The 25,312-nt window shown below is 43.8% G+C and overlaps 1 protein-coding gene across 1 annotated transcript in view; it reads right to left on the bottom strand.

Moving 5' to 3' along the window:
- LOC137437230 (uncharacterized) overlaps positions 1-25,312 on the bottom strand; it is a 215,618-nt gene that overhangs the window by 169,922 nt on the left and 20,384 nt on the right. The window contains exons 4-5 of the mRNA XM_078766265.1: positions 5,226-5,294; positions 942-1,289 (exon numbers count right to left, since the gene is read on the bottom strand). Of these exons, the coding sequence (XP_078622391.1) occupies positions 942-1,289; positions 5,226-5,294 (417 nt within the window). The remainder of the gene's footprint in view (positions 1-941; positions 1,290-5,225; positions 5,295-25,312) is intronic.

Raw genomic sequence — 25,312 nt, forward strand, 5'->3', positions numbered from 1 at the left:
CCACTTGTTTGACCAGTCTGTGATTTTGTCCAGGTCTGCAGAGAGTGAGGAGGCTGCAGACTGCCGATCTGAGGGATGAGGAATGGAGCGACAGAGAGTAGAGTCGTCAGGAAAGAGATAGAGAGGATTTTCAAGAGAGTCAGAGAGATCATTGATGAAGACCAGAAAAAGCACAGGGCCCAGAACACTACCTTGGGGAACTCCAGCCTGAACAGGAAGAGGAGATGAGAGAAACCCATTCAGGGCCACACGTTGACTACGACCAGGGAGGAAGTCCGCCAGCCATGCGTGGAGATTTCCATGGATACCAAAAATTTCCATGTTGTTGACCTTTGGCCTATGTTGACCTTTTGGCCTATATTGATCTCCTCAATAGTTGGTGGTTGAATTCAGTTTGCTGATATGTAAATCCCATTCAAATTTCAAGTGAATCGGATGAAAATTGAGGATTTTAGAAATTCAAAAAAAGTGGTTGACCTTTAGCCTACGATGACGTTTTGGCCTAAGCTAATGTCAAAAATAGTTCGTGGTTGAATTCATTTCGCCGAAATGTAAATCCTCTTCAAATTTCAAGTGAATCGGATGAAAATTGAGGATTTTAGAAATTTGAAAAAGTGGTTGACCTTTGGCCTATGTTGACCTTTTGACCCCAAAAGTTTCCTGAAGATCTGTTTAAAATTGTTACCTGTAGGCAAGTATAAGTGAGCGGACAGACAAACAAAGAAACACACAAACACACAAACCGGAGTGATCAACATACTTGCAAATCTTTTTTTTTTTTTTGCCAAGTAATAACGCACTCCAACCAATATACTTGAACAATCTTCGATTTTCGCAAGTAACAACTGCAAAATTAATTCCACAAATGCACAATTTCAAACAAACTACCATTTTCAGCATTTAAAATCAAAGTGTACAACATGTTGGGGGGAGGAACCTACCACGTTCAGGGTATGTGGTACTTGAAATGTTTGCATTGCCCCCGATTTTCACGGCATTGATGTGGTTTTGGGTATATTTGTTATTGTTTGCGTATTGACCATCATAGTCAAAAATAATTGTGGCAGCTTGGAGAATGATGAGCAGAGTGAAATGGGGTTTCTGAGATGTTGTCATTGGCAAAGCAGGAGAAAGTGAACCGACGTGCCATGTGGTCTTGTTGCCATGCAACGCAACAACAAAAGTATTGGTGAAATTGTTAATGAGTCGCAACCCGAACGAAGAATTGAATTCTCCACCACTTTCAATCTCGCCAAAGTCCACACACATGTTTGTGAAATTGGTATCAGCTGGAAAAAAAATACACATCAAACATCAACTCTAAATGCAATTCATAATCTATCTATCAATCTTATATATATATATATATACAGTGACGTGAAAAAGTAAGTACACCCCATTTAAAGTTTTGACTTTTTCAACATATTTCAACATACAGCTATTTGATCTCCATTTCAACAATATTGATAGATAAAGGTGATATAATACAATAAATATCATGAAACATTTACATTTTGTAGTCCATTGTATAATTTAAATAAACATAAATGCAAATTTCGCATGTGGAAACAGTAAGTACACCTTTGGCTCTAATCGGTGGTATTGCCCCCTTTGGCAGAAACAACCTCAAGTAGGCATTTCTTATAACTGTCTACCAGTCTCTGACATCGACTGGGAGAAATTTTTGCCCACTCCTCCATGCAGAATTCTTTCAGCTGCGCGATGTTTGAGGGGTTTCTTGCATGCACAGCTCGTTTCAAATCCCCCCACAACATCTCGATGGGATTTAGATCCGGGCTTTGACTTGGCCATTCCAGAACCCTCCATTTCTTTCTTTTGAGCCATTCCTTGGTGCATTTACTGGTATGTTTTGGGTCATTGTCATGTTGCAAGGTCCACCTTCGGTTGAGCTTCAACTTTCCGACAGATGGCCTCACATTAACCTCAAGCACCCTCTGGTACAATGAATAATTCATAGTGGATTCTATGATGGTGAGCTGCCCAGGCCCTGATGCAGCAAAGCTGCCCCAAACCATAATATTTCCACCACCATGATTTACAGTTGGTATCAGGTTCTTGTGGTCAAATGCTGTCTTTGGTTTTCGTGAAACATGTCTTCTGGTACTGTGGCCAAATAGCTCTACCTTTGACTCATCTGTCCAGAGCACATTGTTCCAGAAGTGCTGGTCTTTGCCTCGGTGTTCTTTGGCAAACTTTAGTCTTGCCCTGATGTTCTTTCTGGACAGCAAAGGTTTCCTCCTGGCACACCTCCCATGTAGATCAGATTTGTGCAGCCTCTTTCTAATGGTAGACTCGTGCACTTTGACATCAACAGTGGCAAGAGCTACCTGTAGGTCCCGTGATGACATTCTGGGGGTTCTTATAGACTTCTTTCAGCATCTTGCGGTCTGCTCTCGGGCTGAACTTGCTGGGGCGGCCTGGCCTCAACAAGTTTGCAGTTGTTTGGAATCTTCTCCAATTGTAGATGATCTTCTGGACAGTCGAATGATGGATTTCAAATTGTTTTGAGATCTTTTTAAATCCCTTCCCAGACTCGTAAACATCTATAACCTTCTTTCTGAAGGCCTCAGAGAGCTCTTTTGATCTAGGCATGGTGACGCTGCACACTTCAACAACAAAGAGCAAATCAAACTAAATGTCTGAGGTTTAAATAAGACAGGTTCCTCCAAGATCCTCTCTAACGATGTTCTCATCATTTGCACCTGAGCTGGTGCACCTGATTCTAATTTTAGGTATTTGAAGTAGTGATAAATGTAGGGGTGTACTTACTTTTTCCACATGCGAAATTTGCATTTATGTTTATTTAAATTATACAATGAACTACAAAATGTAAATGTTTCATGATATTTGTTATATTATATCACCTTTATCTATCAATATTGCTGAAATGAAGATCAAATAGCTGTATGTTGAAATATGTTGAAAAAGTCAAAACTTTCCATGGGGTGTACTTACTTTTTCACGTGACTGTATATATATATACACCAGCTATACTCGCCTCACCACGCGTCGTTACAGAAGAACGGGGTTGTTTTACCTGAGGATAATGACTGTACCTGAGTTGCTGTGTTGTCATGATTTACACCAATCATAATACAAACAATTATTTTGCACAAATATATTTGTAGTGTTCGTGATATTACATTTTCATAACAAATTTAGGTTGAAGATTTAGGTTGAAAAATAAATAAATAAATAAATAAATAACCCCTCAGCACATACATTCAGGAGCGGTAGGTGCAGACTGGAGGTTGGACGATTACACCTCACCACCACGTGATTGAAAACACCTCACCACCACGTGATTTAAAACACCTCACCACCAAGTAATGTAAAACACCTCACCACCACGTAATTCTAAACTCCTCACCACCACGTAATTCAAAACACCTCACCACCATGTAATTCAAAACTCCTCACCACCATGTAATTCAAAACTCGTCACCATCACAAAGTTAAAAACTCCTCACCACCACAAAGTTAAAAACTCCTCACCACCACGTAATTTAAAACACCTCACCACCTCGTAATTCAAAATACCTCACCACCTTGTAATTCAAAACACCTCACCACCACGTAATTCAAAGTACCTCACCACCACGTAATTCAAAACACCTCACCACCACGTAATTTAAAACACCTCACCACCACGTAATTCAAAACACGTCACCACCACGTAATTTAAAACACCTCACCACCTCGTAATTCAAAGTACCTCACCACCACGTAATTCAAAACACCTCACCACCATGTAATTTAAAACACCTCACCACCTCGTAATTTAAAACACCTCACCACCTCGTAATTCAAAACACCTCACCACCACGTAATTCAAAACACCTCACCACCACGTAATTCAAAACACCTCACCACCACGTAATTCAAAACACCTCACCACCACGTAATTTAAAACACCTCACCACCTCGTAATTTAAAACACCTCACCACCTCGCAATTCAAAACACCTCACAGCCAGTTTATTAAATTCCAGGTCAGCTAATAATAGAAATACAAACAATTCAGTCAATTCTGTCATCATATAATTACCTTTCCATTGATTTACTTCACCAATAAATATTCGCAGTGTTAGCAGTTTGTGACTGTTTTATGCTGTCAAAGGATATTCAGAACAAAGTGATACACATTGCACAATCCATTGGGAATGAATTTCCTTGCAAAATGGAACCTTGGACTCCTTATTAATGCTTGCACTACATTTTCATGCACATGAGAGGCAAACAGAGGAACGCTCTGACGATGCTTTGCAGAAGTACAAAGTTTCATCGGTGGTGTATAAACTCAGCGTGGCTGGTTCGCTACCGCACCGGAAGAAGAAAAAAATCCCTGTCAGTCTCGACTTCGATTTACCTTTCTGTTGAATTGCTCAATTGAGAAACCTTTGCAGTTTGGGCAGTGAGTTACTATTACGCAATCAATAGATATTCATAACAAGCTCCATTAACATTCCACACTCCATTTGAAACAAATATTTCTCACAAACAGAACCTGGGACTCCTTACTATTGCTTGAACATGTGAGGTGTACAGACGGATGTTCTGCTCTGACGATACTTTGTGCGAGTGGAAACACAAAGTTTCACATGTGGTGTATAATCGAAAGTCCGCTGGTTTGCATATCTAACAGAAGTAAAAAAATCTTTCACCCACACACAGGTTATTCCGTCCAACAAATAACTTCCTTTTCATCTATTTGAATCAAAGAGAAAACTTCACTTTGTTGGAAACGAATGTATTCTCTTACAAACAGAACGAGAATCTCTATACTGTCGAGGAGTCGTGATGACTTGCAATTAGAAGCCATTTTATGTCCAGCGAACCGGCGGCCATTGTGTGTGAAGTGTGACGTGTCCGTTTTCTAATCAAACCGTCTTACCCAAAAGGGAGATTATCCTTGGCTGCTTTGCCATTGCCTTCCCATCAATTAGTCTGGGCAGGAATTTATCATTTGAGCAAGATGCCGGTGATAACAAGCCTCTCTTGGCGAAGGATCAGGTGGGATTTTTAAATATTCACCAACTAATGGTAGCAGACAGGACACCTGGACACAAAGGCTTTACAAACCGAGTTACCCTTTATAATGGTCCCAGCTCCCAGGATATAATGGTAAAATTCAGTTAACTCATGGTATACCATTGTATAGTTACTTCATTATGTTAAATAAATGAGTGCTTTTGAAAATCACACCTTTGATGGTAATGTGATCTCCTTTTTTCAAATCCAAGTCAAATGTCTCACAAGTCGAAGTCTCATTACCTGTAATAAAGGACACAAAAAGACCATTTTGCATTATTGCGATGTGAGCACATTGATAATCTGGCACTTCAGATCACGATTTTATTCCAAGGTATCCCTCATTAGAGTAGAGCCAGTGATTTTCCGTTTCATAAAAAACCTTAAATTCCGTTTCAAAAACGAAATTCCGTGTTGTGCTGTGAATGCCAAAATAAGCATTTATTTTTGTGGAAAAATGAAATCTTCCTCAAGTGTGTGCACGTACAAATGTCCACGGCATTCCTGGGCAGTGTATTTTTTTGTCACAAACATGGCGAATAATATAATGTTAAGAAAATAGTAAACTGCAGGTGGGAAAAATGTGGAAACTGGATTTCTGGCACGTGGAACTTTCAATAAATCAGGAAGTACGCAGACGTGGAAGTTTATGCACATCGACATAACACACACCGCCATTTTGTTTTTTCTGTTCTTCATAATTATTTTGGCAATATCATGTGTGTTTAAGTTGAACCATTTTCACCAAAAACAGTCTCTCTAAGGTTGCATGTGCGTGTGTGATGACCGACATTTTGTTTTCTCAGCGATTGTGTTTTCAGGGAATATTTTCACCGAATTTTCAACAAATTGGGGTGACTGCAAAATCAAAATTCACTTTGACTTGGCTCTCCAGAGATTGGTCGATTGAATTACATTGAGAATTTAGTGCCAGCAATTGAGATGGAGCTTCACAGCGCCGTTTGTCCGAAGAAGCCGCGATTGACGTCAGCGAAGCAATGGCCATGCTCCCATCTGAGTATATAGTCAGGTTCACTATTTTTTCGTTCAAAATCATGGTAGATTAGCAAACCTATACATTTTTGGAAACGTTATTACATGGAAAATCAGAAAATCAATGTTTACATTTGCCAATTCCGACCAATTCCATTCGACCAATTCAACCATTCGACCATTCGACCAATCGCTTCCATCGACCATTCGACCAATTCGATCGATTCGATTCGATTCGATTCATCGAATTCGATTCGATCGACCATTCGACCAATTCGATTTGCCAATCAATTTGACCGACCTTTGCTTGTGTGGAACGGACTGTGAAAACGATGCGGACTATATTGTCGGATACGACACACAGGACGGTGATGACGAACTCTAAATGGCATATTCTGTAATCGTGTATGTTTGATGCCATTGACTGCCTGTGTATATTTTGTCATTGACTGCCTGTGTAGATGTGAAGTTATACTGACTGCATGTGTATATATGATTTTGCTGACTGCCTGTGTATGTTTGGTGATATGAATTATTGTGACACATTTTGATGTTATTAACTGCCTGTACAAAATGATAACGTGTATTTGATTATGCAACTTATCGCGAATATAAAGACAGTATTTTGCAATTCAAAACCTTTGATTCGTGGCTTACCATTCCCCATAGCACTAATTTGATACTTTCATTGGATTGCTTGTCCCTGAAAATATAGGTTTAGTATATTTTTAAAAGTTTTTAGGGTAATTAGAGGCAGAAATAGAATAAAATATGTATTTTACAGTGGCCATTTTGAAAATCCAAAATGGCCGCCATACAGGTATCTCTCCAAATGTAAACATTGATTTTTAGTTTCCTTATGCTACAACCTTTCCAAACATGTATAGGTTTGCTAATCTACCATGATTTTGAACGAAATATAATTTGTTGACATAGTGAACCTGACTAATACACGCTATTCCTTGTGCATCGAATTGCAGTGTTCTTCTTCTTCTTCTTCTTTTACCACTTTTCATAATTATATACTGTGGAAATCAAGTCTGTGGAGAAAATATTCACACACAACATCACACAATATAATGAATATCTTATAATTCAACACAATGTGGATTTTTATGCTTCCGTTGACGAAGTCGCCGGAGACGTCTTGTTTTCAGGTTGTCCATCTGTCCGTCCGTCCGTCCGTGATAGGTTTCCGTTCTCACGATAACTTGAGAATGGCTGAAGGGATCTTAGTCAAACTTGGTGCAGGTATGTATAATGACGTAAAAATGAACTGATTAGATTTTGGGGTCACGAGGTCAAATGCCAAAGGTGAGAGGTCATGTTCTGTAAAAATCCTGTTACCACGATAACTTGTGAACCAGTGATGGGATTCTGACCAAATTTGGTACAATTATGTAGAATGATGTAAAAATGAACTGAATATGTTTTGGGGTCAAGAGGTCAAAGTCTGTAAAATGTCTATAACTTGAGAACGGCTGAAGTGATATAATTCAAACTTGGTGCACATATGTATAATTATATGAAGATTAACTGATTAGGTTTTGGGGTCCCAAGGTCAAAGGTCAGAGGTCATGTCAGGTTAAAATGTGATAACTTGTGAACAGCTGAAGGGATTTAAATTAAAACTTGGTACAGGTATGTATAATGACGTAAATATGAACTTGTGGCGGACACAAAAGCCCACTGGCGTGGTGACATCATTCCGCGCACCAAGTGGGCGAGGGCCATGCCCGAGGGGTAGGCGTGGCCTGAGGATATACACGGGGCGCGCAGCCCAGAGCGGGCTAGTGTTACAGTGAGCTCCTGAAATAAAGACGCTTATAAGTTACCGCTTGTCCGCTTCCTCCTTGCTCGCAAGCAGCGCACGTAACGCCACGCTTTACTGGTGACCCCCTCGACGTTGGATCTGCCGGAGCGATCCTTCCACACGCGACGCCATTGCCATGGCCAACTTCATCAAACTTCCCGAATTTTGGGAGGCTCAGGCCGAAGTCTGGTTCATCCAGGCCGAAGCCCAATTTCAGCTTCGGCGCCTCACCGGCGATGACACACGCTATTGCCACGTCGTCGCCTCCCTCGGGCCCGGCACGGCCGCTCGAGTTGTGTCCGTCCTTCGCCACCCACCGGACGGCCACAAGTACGAGGCACTCAAGCGGCTACTCCTAGCCACGTTCGGCCTCACGGACGACGCACGGGCCGACCGCCTCCTGGATCTCCCCGAGCTCGGTGACACGCGCCCGTCGGTCCGAATGGACCATATGCTGTCACTGTTGGGCGACGAAGCCCCCGGTTCTCTATTCCGGGCGCTTTTCCGTCGCCAACTTCCAGCACAGGTTCGCCTCGCATTGGCCGGGACCGGGCTAACGGAACCCCGAGCATTGGCAGCCGAGGCGGACAAGTACTTCGCCGCTTCGGACACGCGGGCGAGAGTCGGCGTGGCCGTCACGGCCCTTGTGGCTGATGCTGCTGATGCTGCTGATGCTGCTGATCCACAGCATCAGCTTATACAGCATACGCAGCATGCTGATACGCACCTCGTGACCGCCGCCACGCCCCGCCCACCGCCGCGGCGAAAACCGCCACCGCGGGGAAACCCGCCAACTCCACCGGCCTGGCGGAGCCAGCCGCGCTCCTCCAGCTCCACCACCTGGTGCTGGTTCCACGCCAAGTTCGGCCACGAAGCTCGGCAGTGTCATCCGCCATGCTCCTTCAACAGGTCGGGAAACGCCCGGGCCGGCGCTCAATAGTGGCGATGAGCGCCGGCCGTTCGAGCAGCCTGCTGTTCATAACGGACACCTTCTCCGGGCGCCGTTACCTGTGCGACACGGGAGCGCAGGTGAGTGTCGTTCCCGCCGGCACGTCAGACAAGCATGCCGCGGATGGGGGCCCCGCGCTGCTTGCCGCGAACGGGACGCCCATCCGTACGTACGGAAAACGCTGCCTCTCTCTGCGGTTCGAAGGGCAGGTTTTCCGATGGACGTTCGTCACCGCCGACGTGCCCATGGCACTGCTTGGCGCGGACGTCCTGTGCACTAATGGGCTCCTGGTCGACGTCAAGCGCAGACGTCTTGTCCAGGCCGAGACGTTCAGCTCGCTCGCTTGTGCGTTGCCCAGCTCGCCGAGCAGCTCAACGAGCGGCTTGCCAAGCGGCTTGCCGAACGGTTCGGTTCCGGCCACGTTGGTCTGTACGCTTCCGGCAGTGGACGCATTCACCCGCCTCCTCGCCGGCTTCCCGGCCCTCACGCGGCCCACTTTCTCAGCGGGGGCCGTCAAGCACGGGGTGGCCCATCACATCCCCACCGTCGGGCCACCGGTCTACGCCCGGGCACGCCGCCTCGAGCCGACGAAGCTGGCGGTGGCAAAAGCAGAGTTCGCTACCCTGGAGCGACTCGGCATCGTTCGGCGCTCAGAGAGCGCTTGGGCGTCGCCGCTGCACATCGTGCCGAAGCCCGGCGGGGGATGGCGAACGTGCGGGGACTATCGCCGTCTCAATGACGCCACGACTCCCGACCGCTACCCCGTCCCCCACATTCAGGACTTTTCCGCCCGTTTGGCGGGCATGTCCTTCTTCTCGAAGGTGGACCTCATACGCGGCTACCATCAGGTCCCCGTCAGGCCGGAGGACGTCCCGAAGACGGCGGTCATCACGCCATTCGGACTCTTCGAGTTCCTGCGCATGCCCTTCGGTCTGAAGAATGCGGCTCAGGCGTTCCAGCGACTGATGGACAGCGTCCTGCGCGACTTGGATTTTGTCTACGTCTACCTGGACGATATCCTCGTCGCCAGCGCGTCCCGCGAAGAGCACCTACGCCACCTCCGCACGCTCTTCAAACGCCTGGGCCAGCATGGCCTGATTGTGAACCCCGCAAAGTGCCGGTTCAGCGCCGCCATAATCGATTTTCTGGGGCACCGTGTCACCAGGCACGGAGCCGTCCCCCTGCCGGCCAAGGTGGAGGCGGTGAAGGGGTTTCCGCGCCCCCGCACGATCAGAGGGCTGCAGGAGTTCTTGGGCATGGTGAACTTTTACCATCGGTTCCTGCCCTGTATCGCCCAGCTCCTGCGCCCCCTGCACGAAGCTCTCCGAGGTAAGCCGGGCAAAGGCGACGTTACCTGGACCGAGCAGATGGACACGGCGTTCACGGGCGCGAAGCTCGCCTTGGCTAACGCCACCATGCTCGCGCACCCGGCGCCCGATGCACCGATCGCCCTCACCACCGATGCCTCGGACTATGCGGTGGGCGCGGTGCACGAGCAATGGGTGCGTGGAGCCTGGCAACCGCTGGCGTTCTTTAGCCGGCAGCTTCGCCCGCCCGAACGCCGTTACAGTACCTTCGACCGCGAGTTGCTCGGGCTTCACTTGGCGGTCAGGCACTTCCGCCATCTGCTCGAGGGCCGTGCGTTCACGGCCTTCGTCGACCACAAGCCGCTGATCTTCGCGATGGGCAAGGTCACCGAGCCATGGTCGGCCCGGCAGCAGCGTCACCTCTCGGCCGTGTCCGAGTACACGACGGACATCCAGCACGTCGCGGGGAAGGACAACCCGGTGGCGGATTGCCTTTCCCGGGCCGTCGCCCACGCAGTCCACCTCGGCATCGACTATGCCCGGATGGCAGCGGACCAGGCCGCTGACCCCGACATCCAGGCCTTGCGGACCGCCGTCACGGGCCTCCGCGTCACCGAGGTGCCGTTCGACGGCGCGGGCGCGGCCCTCTTGTGCGACGTCTCCCTCGGGCGTCCTCGCCCCATCGTGCCCGCGGGCTGGCAGCGCCAGGTGTTTGACGCCATCCACGGCCTGTCCCACCCGGGCGCGAGGGCCTCCCAAAGGCTGATCACCGACAAGTTCGTCTGGCATGGCCTCTGGAAGGCCGTCCGCGGCTGGGCCAGGACGTGCCTCGCGTGCCAGCGCGCCAAGGTGCACCGGCACACCCAGGCCCCGTTGGCCCCGTTCACGGTGCCGGAACGCCGGTTTGACCACGTCCACGTGGACCTGGTGGGACCTCTGCCCCCCTCGCGGGGTTTCACCCACGTCCTCACCATGGTGGACCGCACCACCCGGTGGCCGGAGGCCGTGCCCTTGGCGTCGACAACGGTGGCCGATGTCGCGCAGGCTTTCATCGCCACCTGGGTCGCCCGGTTCGGCGCCCCCTCAGACATCTCGTCCGACCGCGGCCCCCAGTTCACCTCGGAGCTCTGGGGGGCGGTCGCGCAGGGGCTTGCGGTCCGGCTGCACCGAACCACGGCCTACCACCCCCAGGCTAATGGCCTGTGTGAGCGGTTTCACCGCTCATTGAAGGCCGTGCTCCGGGCCACCCTCCGCGACGGTGGCTGGGTCGACAGGCTCCCCTGGGTCCTGCTGGGCCTCCGGACGGCGCCCAAGGAGGACCTGCGCGCATCCGCGGCGGAGTTGGTCTTCGGGCAACCGCTGCGGGTGCCGGGCGAGTTCCTCCCCGACTCCACGGCACCATGGTCCGCGGCACAGCAGCGCTCCGCTCTGCAAGAGACCGCCCAGAGGTTCACCCCGGTGCCAACGGCATGCCACGGGCACCCACCGACGCACGTCGCCCCGGAGCTTCGCACGGCGGAGTACGTCTTCGTCCGCCACGATGCCCACCGGACACCACTGCGACCCCCGTACGACGGGCCTTTCCGCGTGCTGGAGACCGGGTCGAAGCACTTCACCCTGGACATCGGCGGTACTCCCGACCGTGTTTCGGTAGACTGCCTCAAGCCGGCCCACCTCGACGTGGACCATCCACCGCCAGTGGCCCGACCCCCACGTCGGGGCCGCCCCCCTGCGGGCGGACCCCCGGCACCGCCCAGCCCCGCCGCCATGCCGCCCCCCGGTCCTGCACCCATCCCAGGGGCAGCCAGGGGCATCCCACCTGGCATCCCTGCACCCCGGACGCCGCCGATCGCCAGGGGGCGCTTCGGCCGGGTCATTCGTCTGCCCCGCAAACTGGCCCTCCAGGTGCGCGGGAATTCTGGGGGGGCGCGTGTGGCGGACACAAAAGCCCACTGGCGTGGTGACATCATTCCGCGCACCAAGTGGGCGAGGGCCACGCCCGAGGGGTAGGCGTGGCCTGAGGATATACACAGGGCGCACAGCCCAGAGCGGGCTAGTGTTACAGTGAGCTCCTGAAATAAAGACGCTTATAAGTTACCGCTTGTCCGCTTCCTCCTTGCTCGCAAGCAGCGCGCGTAACGCCGCGCTTTAAACTGATTATATTTTGGGGTTAAGAGGTCAAAATTCAGAGGTCATGTCAGATGAAAATGCGATAACTTTAGAACAGCTGAATGGATTTAAAGCAAACTTGGTACAGGTATTTTAATGATGTAAGAATGTGGGCAGAGGCATATCAGTCCACGTCGTGATGTCGAAGAATGTTGTTCTAGTTTTTCTATAATTTAGGACATTACTTTATTGTCAGATTTGCTTTTTAGTTTCAAGTTACCAATTCCATTAATTCCGTGCGTTTTCTGTGATCGCAGAAAATCACCGGCTCTATTATAGCTATGCACATATGTATGGATGTAAGTGACAGGCCTTATGAAAGGGCAGATTGAGTTATAGCCATTCACATATGTATGTATGTATGTATGTATGTATGTATATATGTGTCTGAGTAAAAATGAATAATTGTCATCTCTGGACCAATCAGAGACAGCCGTGGCCGTAAAGCATGCTGGGTCGTTGCATCACATGGGGCAATCACGCGAAGTTAAAGGAGGTATGATTGTTTGAGCACTATTGGGCATAAAGCCATCTCGCAGTTGCTGAGCAGAACTGTGCCTTTGCGTAGAGTTGATAGAAACATGTTTTATCAGTGACGTGGCCTTATGTAAAAATATTAAGCCAAGGGTTTTAATAACAGCATTCCAGTACTCTGAACTAATGGCAGGTACTTGGCCTCATTTTGCCGAGTTGCTTTGGGGGTATAAATTACAATTCAGAAAGAATAGAAGTCAGAGATCTGATTGCCCATGTGGACAAGCAGATTACCTCCGTGCGTACTGTTACGTGCTCCTCCCCAAACCCCGGCCACGGTGTACCTCCGAGCCCTGACAGGAGTCACGGCAGAAAGATGTGCTATTATGTGTGCCAATGACCAATGGTGAAACCACACCTATCAGTTGTTACAAAACCAAAGTATTGTATTAATATCACACAATAATAACAAGTATCGCACGTACAAGAAAACCTCACTTGCACAGCAAACACCAGATAATTTCTATGATGGTACCACCAATTTCCTGAATCAATAACTCACGGTATTCCCACGTGACCAATAGGTAACCTCCCCCAAAGTCACTGTGTCACGATACCAGGCCAAAGTCGATCCCCTTGGCTCTCGCGATCACAAGAAAAGGTCGTACTGAGACCTGAACCCAGAACGGCTAACAGTCGACGCTGCAGACGAGCCGCTTGGTGAGGTGTCGGGCCGACGTCGGTCCGGTAAAAGTTCACCCAAATGGCGACTGGGAGTTCACACCTTCGGTTCACCAGACAATGATGCTGACATGAACGATCAGCGACTCCCAAGCGGAGAACCGCGAGTTCCCAAGCGAAATCCATGACACACACGATAACCAGGCGAAGGGCTGGTGCGAGATGAAATGGCTGGTGCGAGGTGAAATGGCTAGTGCGAGGTGAAATGGCGGACGGGCCGGTAATGGAGGCGTACCTGCTCTCCAGTGATGATTCACTTTCGGAACCAAAAGCAAAACCTGTCACGCAGGTTTATTTGCCACAGCAATAACGACACTGTCACAGGAATCCCTTTCCCGGGGAAACCAATATTCGCTCGTGACCAATGTCCACCAGCGTCCGCTCGGCACCTCAAAGCAGATTGGCCTTTCTTTCCAGATCTCACTCGATCCGCTCGCCCGCCTCTTCTTCTTCTCCCGTTTTCGCCCTCACCCATATCGTTTTCCTTCTGAGACATTTTTTTTTTTTACCTTTGAAGACAGTTATCTCCATTTCACACTCAAACTGTAACAATAATAGTACATGAAACTAAAAGTGCTTCAAGTGGATGACAACCACAAAGACGGAAGTGACGAATCTGTAACAGTACCAATAAATATTCCTTTTGTCTATCAAAGTTGTTTGTCACTATTTTTGATAAAGGTGGACAGACCCCACATATGTATGTATGTATGTATGTATGTATGTATGTATGCAATTGACAGGCCATAGGAAAGGGTAGATTGGGATATGGCCACGCACAAGAGGTTAGAATATGTGTATATAATTTAAGTTTTATAATGCGGTTGAGAATGCAACACACAAGAGGGTAGAACATGTGCATGTGATTTAAGTGTTATAATGTGGTTTAGAATGCTACACACAAGAGGGTAGAACATGTGCATGTGATTTAAGTGTTATAATGTGGTTTAGAATGCTACACACAAGAGGGTAGAACATGTGCATGTGATTTAAGTGTTATAATGTGGTTTAGAATGCTACACACAAGAGGATAGAACATGTGCATGTGATTTAAGTGTTATAATGTGGTTTAGAATGCCACACACAAGAGGCCAGAACATGTGCATGTGATTTAAGTGTTATAATGTGGTTTAGAATGCTACACACAAGAGGCCAGATCATGTGCATGTGATTTAAGTGTTATAATGCGGTTGAGAATGCTACACACAAGAGGCCAGAACATGTGCATGTGATTTAAGTGTTATAATGTGGTTTAGAATGCTACACACAAGAGGATAGAACATGTGCATGTGATTTAAGTGTTATAATGTGGTTTAGAATGCTACACACAAGAGGATAGAACATGTGCATGTGATTTAAGTGTTATAATGTGGTTTAGAATGCTACACACAAGAGGATAGAACATGTGCATGTGATTTAAGTGTTATAATGTGGTTTAGAATGCTACACACAAGAGGATAGAACATGTGCATGTGATTTAAGTGTTATAATGTGGTTTAGAATGCCACACACAAGAGGCCAGAACATGTGCATGTGATTTAAGTGTTATAATGTGGTTTAGAATGCTACACACAAGAGGCCAGATCATGTGCATGTGATTTAAGTGTTGTAATGTGGTTGAGAATGCCACACAAGAGGATAGAACATGTGCATGTGATTTAAGTGTTATAATGTGGTTTAGAATGCTACACACAAGAGGTTAGAACATGTGCATGTGATTTAAGTGTTATAATGTGGTTTAGAATGCGACACACAAGAGGCCAGATCATGTGCATGTGATTTAAGTGTTATAATGTGGTTTAGAATGCTACACACAAGAGGCCAGATCATGTGCATGTGATTTAAGTGTTATAATGTGGTTTAGAATGCCACACACAAGAGGTTAGAACATGTGCATGTGATTTAAGTGTTATAATGTGGTTTAGAATGCCACACACAAGAGGTTAGAACATGTGCATGTGATTTAAGTGTTATAATGTGGTTTAGAATGCGACACACAAGAGGCCAGATCATGTGCATGTGATTTAAGTGTTATAATGTGGTTTAGAATGCCACACACAAGAGGCCAGATCATGTGCATGTGATTTAAGTGTTATAATGTGGTTTAGAATGCTACACACAAGAGGCCAGATCATGTGCATGTGATTTAAGTGTTATAATGTGGTTTAGAATGCCACACACAAGAGGTTAGAACATGTGCATGTGATTTAAGTGTTGTAATGTGGTTGAGAATGCCACACACAAGAGGTTAGAACATGTGCATGTGATTTAAGTGTTGTAATGTGGTTTAGAATGCTACACACAAGAGGTTAGAACATGTGCATGTGATTTAAGTGTTATAATGTGGTTTAGAATGCTACACACAAGAGGATAGAACATGTGCATGTGATTTAAGTGTTATAATGTGGTTGAGAGTGCCACACACAAGAGGCCAGAACATGTGCATGTGATTTAAGTGTTATAATGTGGTTGAGAATGCTACACACAAGAGGCCAGAACATGTGCATGTGATTTAAGTGTTATAATGTGGTTTAGAATGCTACACACAAGAGGATAGAACATGTGCATGTGATTTAAGTGTTATAATGTGGTTTAGAATGCTACACACAAGAGGATAGAACATGTGCATGTGATTTAAGTGTTATAATGTGGTTTAGAATGCTACACACAAGAGGCCAGATCATGTGCATGTGATTTAAGTGTTGTAATGTGGTTGAGAATGCCACACAAGAGGGTAGAACATGTGCATGTGATTTAAGTGTTATAATGTGGTTTAGAATGCTACACACAAGAGGTTAGAACATGTGCATGTGATTTAAGTGTTATAATGTGGTTTAGAATGCGACACACAAGAGGCCAGATCATGTGCATGTGATTTAAGTGTTATAATGTGGTTTAGAATGCGACACACAAGAGGTTAGAACATGTGCATGTGATTTAAGTGTTATAATGTGGTTTAGAATGCGACACACAAGAGGCCAGATCATGTGCATGTGATTTAAGTGTTATAATGTGGTTTAGAATGCTACACACAAGAGGCCAGATCATGTGCATGTGATTTAAGTGTTATAATGTGGTTTAGAATGCTACACACAAGAGGCCAGATCATGTGCATGTGATTTAAGTGTTATAATGTGGTTTAGAATGCTACACACAAGAGGCCAGATCATGTGCATGTGATTTAAGTGTTGTAATGTGGTTGAGAATGCCACACAAGAGGATAGAACATGTGCATGTGATTTAAGTGTTATAATGTGGTTTAGAATGCTACACACAAGAGGTTAGAACATGTGCATGTGATTTAAGTGTTATAATGTGGTTTAGAATGCGACACACAAGAGGCCAGATCATGTGCATGTGATTTAAGTGTTATAATGTGGTTTAGAATGCTACACACAAGAGGCCAGATCATGTGCATGTGATTTAAGTGTTATAATGTGGTTTAGAATGCCACACACAAGAGGTTAGAACATGTGCATGTGATTTAAGTGTTATAATGTGGTTTAGAATGCCACACACAAGAGGTTAGAACATGTGCATGTGATTTAAGTGTTATAATGTGGTTTAGAATGCGACACACAAGAGGCCAGATCATGTGCATGTGATTTAAGTGTTATAATGTGGTTTAGAATGCCACACACAAGAGGCCAGATCATGTGCATGTGATTTAAGTGTTATAATGTGGTTTAGAATGCTACACACAAGAGGCCAGATCATGTGCATGTGATTTAAGTGTTATAATGTGGTTTAGAATGCCACACACAAGAGGTTAGAACATGTGCATGTGATTTAAGTGTTGTAATGTGGTTGAGAATGCCACACACAAGAGGTTAGAACATGTGCATGTGATTTAAGTGTTGTAATGTGGTTTAGAATGCCACACACAAGAGGTTAGAACATGTGCATGTGATTTAAGTGTTGTAATGTGGTTGAGAATGCCACACACAAGAGGTTAGAACATGTGCATGTGATTTAAGTGTTGTAATGTGGTTGAGAATGCCACACACAAGAGGTTAGAACATGTGCATGTGATTTAAGTGTTATAATGTGGTTTAGAATGCCACACACAAGAGGTTAGAACATGTGCATGTGATTTAAGTGTTGTAATGTGGTTGAGAATGCCACACACAAGAGGTTAGAACATGTGCATGTGATTTAAGTGTTGTAATGTGGTTTAGAATGCTACACACAAGAGGTTAGAACATGTGCATGTGATTTAAGTGTTATAATGTGGTTTAGAATGCGACACACAAGAGGATAGAACATGTGCATGTGATTTAAGTGTTATAATGTGGTTGAGAGTGCCACACACAAGAGGTTAGAACATGTGCATGTGATTTAAGTGTTATAATGTGGTTTAGAATGCCACACACAAGAGGTTAGAACATGTGCATGTGATTTAAGTGTTATAACGTGGTTTAGAATGCTACACACAAGAGGTTAGAACATGTGCATGTGATTTAAGTGTTTTAATGTGGTTTAGAATGCGACACACAAGAGGATAGAACATGTGCATGTGATTTAAGTGTTTTAATGTGGTTTAGAATGCCACACACAAGAGGATAGAACATGTGCATGTGATTTAAGTGTTATAATGTGGTTTAGAATGCGACACACAAGAGGATAGAACATGTGCATGTGATTTAAGTGTTTTAATGTGGTTTAGAATGCGACACACAAGAGGATAGAACATGTGCATGTGATTTAAGTGTTATAATGTGGTTTAGAATGCTACACACAAGAGGTTAGAACATGTGCATGTGATTTAAGTGTTTTAATGTGGTTTAGAATGCCACACACAAGAGGATAGAACATGTGCATGTGATTTAAGTGTTATAATGTGGTTTAGAATGCTACACACAAGAGGATAGAACATGTGCATGTGATTTAAGTGTTATAATGTGGTTGAGAGTGCCACACACAAGAGGCCAGATCATGTGCATGTGATTTAAGTGTTTTAATGTGGTTTAGAATGCGACACACAAGAGGATAGAACATGTGCATGTGATTTAAGTGTTATAATGTGGTTGAGAATGCGACACACAAGAGGTTAGAACATGTGCATGTGATTTAAGTGTTATAATGTGGTTGAGAATGCCACACACAAGAGGTTAGAACATGTGCATGTGATTTAAGTGTTATAATGTGGTTGAGAATGCCACACACAAGAGGTTAGAACATGTGCATGTGATTTAAGTGTTATAATGTGGTTGAGAATGCCACACACAAGAGGTTAGAACATGTGCATGTGATTTAAGTGTTATAATGTGGTTGAGAGTGCCACACACAAGAGGATAGAACATGTGCATGTGATTTAAGTGTTATAATGTGGTTGAGAATGCCACACACAAGAGGTTAGAACATGTGCATGTGATTTAAGTGTTATAATGTGGTTGAGAGTGCCACACACAAGAGGTTAGAACATGTGCATGTGATTTAAGTGTTATAATGTGGTTTAGAATGCTACACACAAGAGGTTAGAACATGTGCATGTGATTTAAGTGTTATAATGTGGTTGAGAATGCGACACACAAGAGGTTAGAACATGTGCATGTGATTTAAGTGTTATAATGTGGTTGAGAGTGCCACACACAAGAGGATAGAACATGTGCATGTGATTTAAGTGTTATAATGTGGTTTAGAATGCCACACACAAGAGGATAGAACATGTGCATGTGATTTAAGTGTTATAATGTGGTTGAGAGTGCCACACACAAGAGGATAGAACATGTGCATGTGATTTAAGTGTTATAATGTGGTTGAGAGTGCCACACACAAGAGGATAGATCATGTGCATGTGATTTAAGTGTTATAATGTGGTTGAGAGTGCCACACACAAGAGGATAGAACATGTGCATGTGATTTAAGTGTTATAATGTGGTTGAGAGTGCCACACACAAGAGGATAGAACATGTGCATGTGATTTAAGTGTTATAATGTGGTTGAGAATGCCACACACAAGAGGTTAGAACATGTGCATGTGATTTAAGTGTTATAATGTGGTTGAGAGTGCCACACACAAGAGGTTAGAACATGTGCATGTGATTTAAGTGTTATAATGTGGTTTAGAATGCTACACACAAGAGGCTAGAACATGTGCATGTGATTTAAGTGTTATAATGTGGTTTAGAATGCCACACACAAGAGGTTAGAACATGTGCATGTGATTTAAGTGTTATAATGTGGTTGAGAGTTCCACACACAAGAGGTTAGAACATGTGCATGTGATTTAAGTGTTATAATGCGGTTTAGAATGCTACACACAAGAGGATAGAACATGTGCATGTGATTTAAGTGTTATAATGCGGTTTAGAATGCTACACACAAGAGGTTAGAACATGTGCATGTGATTTAAGTGTTATAATGCGGTTTAGAATGCTACACACAAGAGGTTAGAACATGTGCATGTGATTTAAGTGTTATAATGCGGTTTAGAATGCTACACACAAGAGGTTAGAACATGTGCATGTGATTTAAGTGTTATAATGTGGTTTAGAATGCCACACACAAGAGGATAGAACATGTGCATGTGATTTAAGTGTTATAATGTGGTTTAGACTGCTACACACAAGAGGTTAGAACATGTGCATGTGATTTAAGTGTTATAATGTGGTTTAGAATGCGACACACAAGAGGCCAGAACATGTGCATGTGATTTAAGTGTTATAATGTGGTTTAGAATGCTACACACAAGAGGATAGAACATGTGCATGTGATTTAAGTGTTATAATGTGGTTTAGAATGCCACACACAAGAGGCCAGAACATGTGCATGTGATTTAAGTGTTACAATGTGGTTTAGAATGCGACACACAAGAGGCCAGAACATGTGCATGTGATTTAAGTGTTATAATGTGGTTGAGAATGCGACACACAAGAGGTCAGATCATGTGCATGTGATTTAAGTGTTATAATGTGGTTGAGAATGCGACACACAAGAGGTCAGATCATGTGCATGTGATTTAAGTGTTATAATGTGGTTGAGAGTGCCACACACAAGAGGATAGAACATGTGCATGTGATTTAAGTGTTATAATGTGGTTTAGAATGCTACACACAAGAGGCCAGATCATGTGCATGTGATTTAAGTGTTATAATGTGGTTGAGAGTGCCACACACAAGAGGCTAGAACATGTGCATGTGATTTAAGTGTTATAATGTGGTTGAGAATGCGACACACAAGAGGCCAGAACATGTGCATGTGATTTAAGTGTTATAATGTGGTTGAGAATGCGACACACAAGAGGCCAGATCATGTGCATGTGATTTAAGTGTTATAATGTGGTTGAGAATGCCACACACAAGAGGATAGAACATGTGCATGTGATTTAAGTGTTATAATGTGGTTTAGAATGCCACACACAAGATGTTAGAACATGTGCATGTGATTTAAGTGTTATAATGTGGTTGAGAGTGCCACACACAAGAGGTTAGAACATGTGCATGTGATTTAAGTGTTATAATGTGGTTTAGAATGCTACACACAAGAGGTTAGAACATGTGCATGTGATTTAAGTGTTATAATGTGGTTTAGAATGCTACACACAAGAGGCTAGAACATGTGCATGTGACTTAAGTGTTATAATGTGGTTGAGAATGCCACACAAGAGGCTAGAACATGTGCATGTGATTTAAGTGTTATAATGCGGTTTAGAATGCTACAAACAAGAGGTTAGAACATGTGCATGTGATTTAAGTGTTATAATGTGGTTTAGAATGCCACACACAAGAGGTTAGAACATGTGCATGTGATTTAAGTGTTATAATGTGGTGGAGAGTGCCACACACAAGAGGTTAGAACATGTGCATGTGATTTAAGTGTTATAATGTGGTTGAGAATGCCACACAAGAGGCCAGATCATGTGCATGTGATGCAAGTGTTATAATGTGGTTGAGAGTGCCACACACAAGAGGTTAGAACATGTGCATGTGATTTAAGTGTTATAATGTGGTTGAGAATGCCACACAAGAGGCCAGATCATGTGCATGTGATTTAAGTGTTATAATGTGGTTTAGAATGCCACACACAAGAGGTTAGAACATGTGCATGTGATTTAAGTGTTATAATGGGGTTTAGAATGCCACACAAGAGGTTAGAACATGTGCATGTGATTTAAGTGTTATAATGTGGTTGAGAGTGCCACACACAAGAGGTTAGAACATGTGCATGTGATTTAAGTGTTATAATGTGGTTGAGAATGCCACACAAGAGGCCAGATCATGTGCATGTGATTTAAGTGTTATAATGTGGTTGAGAGTGCCACACACAAGAGGTTAGAACATGTGCATGTGATTTAAGTGTTATAATGTCGTTGAGAGTGCCACACACAAGGGGTTAGAACATGTGCATGTGATTTAAGTGTTATAATGTGGTTTAGAATGCCACACAAGAGGTTAGAACATGTGCATGTGATTTAAGTGTTATAATGTGGTTGAGAGTGCCACACACAAGAGGTTAGAACATGTGCATGTGATTTAAGTATTATAATGTGGTTGAGAATGCCACACAAGAGGTTAGAACATGTGCATGTGATTTAAGTGTTATAATGTGGTTGAGAATGCCACACAAGAGGCCAGATCATGTGCATGTGATGTAAGTGTTATAATGTGGTTTAGAATGCTACACACAAGCGGTTAGAACATGTGCATGTGATTTAAGTGTTATAATGTGGTTTAGAATGCCACACACAAGAGGTTAGAACATGTGCATGTGATTTAAGTGTTATAATGTGGTTTAGAATGCCACACACAAGAGGTTAGAACATGTGCATGTGATTTAAGTGTTATAATGTGGTTTAGAATGCCACACAAGAGGTTAGAACATGTGCATGTGATTTAAGTGTTATCATGTGGTTTAGAATGCCACACACAAGAGGTTAGAACATGTGCATGTGATTTAAGTGTTATAATGTGGTTTAGAATGCGACACACAAGAGGCCAGATCATGTGCATGTGATTTAAGTGTTATAATGTGGTTTAGAATGCCACACACAAGAGGTTAGAACATGTGCATGTGATTTAAGTGTTATAATGTGGTTTAGAATGCCACACACAAGAGGTTAGAACATGTGCATGTGATTTAAGTGTTATAATGTGGTTTAGAATGCCACACAAGAGGTTAGAACATGTGCATGTGATTTAAGTGTTATCATGTGGTTTAGAATGCCACACACAAGAGGTTAGAACATGTGCATGTGATTTAAGTGTTATAATGTGGTTTAGAATACCACACACAAGAGGTTAGAACATGTGCATGTGATTTAAGTGTTATAATGTGGTTTAGAATGCCACACAAGAGGTTAGAACATGTGCATGTGATTTAAGTGTTATCATGTGGTTTAGAATGCCACACACAAGAGGTTAGAACATGTGCATGTGATTTAAGTGTTATCATGTGGTTTAGAATGCCACACACAAGAGGTTAGAACATGTGCATGTGATTTAAGTGTTATAATGTGGTTTAGAATGCCACACACAAGAGGTTAGAACATGTGCATGTGATTTAAGTGTTATAATGTGGTTTAGAATGCTACACACAAGAGGTTAGAACATGTGCATGTGATTTAAGTGTTATAATGCGGTTTAGAATGCGACACACAAGAGGATAGAACATGTGCATGTGATTTAAGTGTTATAATGTGGTTGAGAATGCTACACACAAGAGGTTAGAACATGTGCATGTGATTTAAGTGTTATAATGTGGTTTAGAATGCCACACACAAGAGGTTAGAACATGTGCATGTGATTTAAGTGTTATAATGTGGTTTAGAATGCCACACACAAGAGGTGAGAACATGTGCATGTGATTTAAGTGTTATAATGTGGTTTAGAATGACACACACAAGAGGTTAGAACATGTGCATGTGATTTAAGTGTTATAATGTGGTTTAGAATGCTACACACAAGAGGTTAGAACATGTGCATGTGATTTAAGTGTTATAATGTGGTTTAGAATGCCACACACAAGAGGTTAGAACATGTGCATGTGATTTAAGTGTTATAATGTGGTTTAGAATGCCACACACAAGAGGCCAGAACATGTGCATGTGATTTAAGTGTTATAATGTGGTTTAGAATGCTACACACAAGAGGTTAGAACATGTGCATGTGATTTAAGTGTTATAATGTGGTTTAGAATGCGACACACAAGAGGATAGAACATGTGCATGTGATTTAAGTGTTATAATGTGGTTGAGAATGCCACACACAAGAGGTTAGAACATGTGCATGTGATTTAAGTGTTATAATGTGGTTTAGAATGCTACACACAAGAGGCCAGATCATGTGCATGTGATTTAAGTGTTATAATGTGGTTTAGAATGCGACACACAAGAGGCCAGATCATGTGCATGTGATTTAAGTGTTTTAATGTGGTTTAGAATGCGACACACAAGAGGTTAGAACATGTGCATGTGATTTAAGTGTTATAATGTGGTTTAGAATGCCACACACGAGGTTAGAACATGTGCATGTGATTTAAGTGTTATAATGTGGTTTAGAATGCCACACACAAGAGGTTAGAACATGTGCATGTGATTTAAGTGTTATAATGTGGTTTAGAATGCGACACACAAGAGGCCAGATCATGTGCATGTGATTTAAGTGTTTTAATGTGGTTTAGAATGCGACACACAAGAGGTTAGAACATGTGCATGTGATTTAAGTGTTATAATGTGGTTTAGAATGCCACACACAAGAGGTTAGAACATGTGCATGTGATTTAAGTGTTATAATGTGGTTTAGAATGCTACACACAAGAGGTTAGAACATGTGCATGTGATTTAAGTGTTATAATGTGGTTTAGAATGCCACACACAAGAGGTTAGAACATGTGCATGTGATTTAAGTGTTATAATGTGGTTTAGAATGCGACACACAAGAGGCCAGATCATGTGCATGTGATTTAAGTGTTTTAATGTGGTTTAGAATGCGACACACAAGAGGCCAGAACATGTGCATGTGATTTAAGTGTTATAATGTGGTTTAGAATGCTACACACAAGAGGTTAGAACATGTGCATGTGATTTAAGTGTTATAATGTGGTTTAGAATGCTACACACAAGAGGTTAGAACATGTGCATGTGATTTAAGTGTTATAATGTGGTTTAGAATGCTACACACAAGAGGTTAGAACATGTGCATGTGATTTAAGTGTTATAATGTGGTTTAGAATGCCACACAAGAGGTTAGAACATGTGCATGTGATTTAAGTGTTATAATGCGGTTTAGAATGCGACACACAAGAGGTTAGAACATGTGCATGTGATTTAAGTGTTATAATGTGGTTTAGAATGCTACACACAAGAGGTTAGAACATGTGCATGTGATTTAAGTGTTATAATGTGGTTTAGAATGCTACACACAAGAGGTTAGAACATGTGCATGTGATTTAAGTGTTATAATTTGGTTTAGAATGCTACACACAAGAGGTTCGAACATGTGCATGTGATTTAAGTGTTATAATGTGGTTTAGAATGCCACACAAGAGGTTAGAACATGTGCATGTGATTTAAGTGTTATAATGCGGTTTAGAATGCGACACACAAGAGGTTAGAACATGTGCATGTGATTTAAGTGTTATAATGCGGTTTAGAATGCGACACACAAGAGGATAGAACATGTGCATGTGATTTAAGTGTTATAATGTGGTTGAGAATGCTACACACAAGAGGTTAGAACATGTGCATGTGATTTAAGTGTTATAATGTGGTTTAGAATGCCACACAAGAGGTTAGAACATGTGCATGTGATTTAAGTGTTATAATGCGGTTTAGAATGCGACACACAAGAGGTTAGAACATGTGCATGTGATTTAA

This window comes from Myxine glutinosa, chromosome 12, assembly GCF_964187855.1.
Source record: "Myxine glutinosa chromosome 12, kmMyxGlut1.1, whole genome shotgun sequence".
Taxonomy (NCBI): Eukaryota; Metazoa; Chordata; class Myxini; order Myxiniformes; family Myxinidae; genus Myxine; species Myxine glutinosa.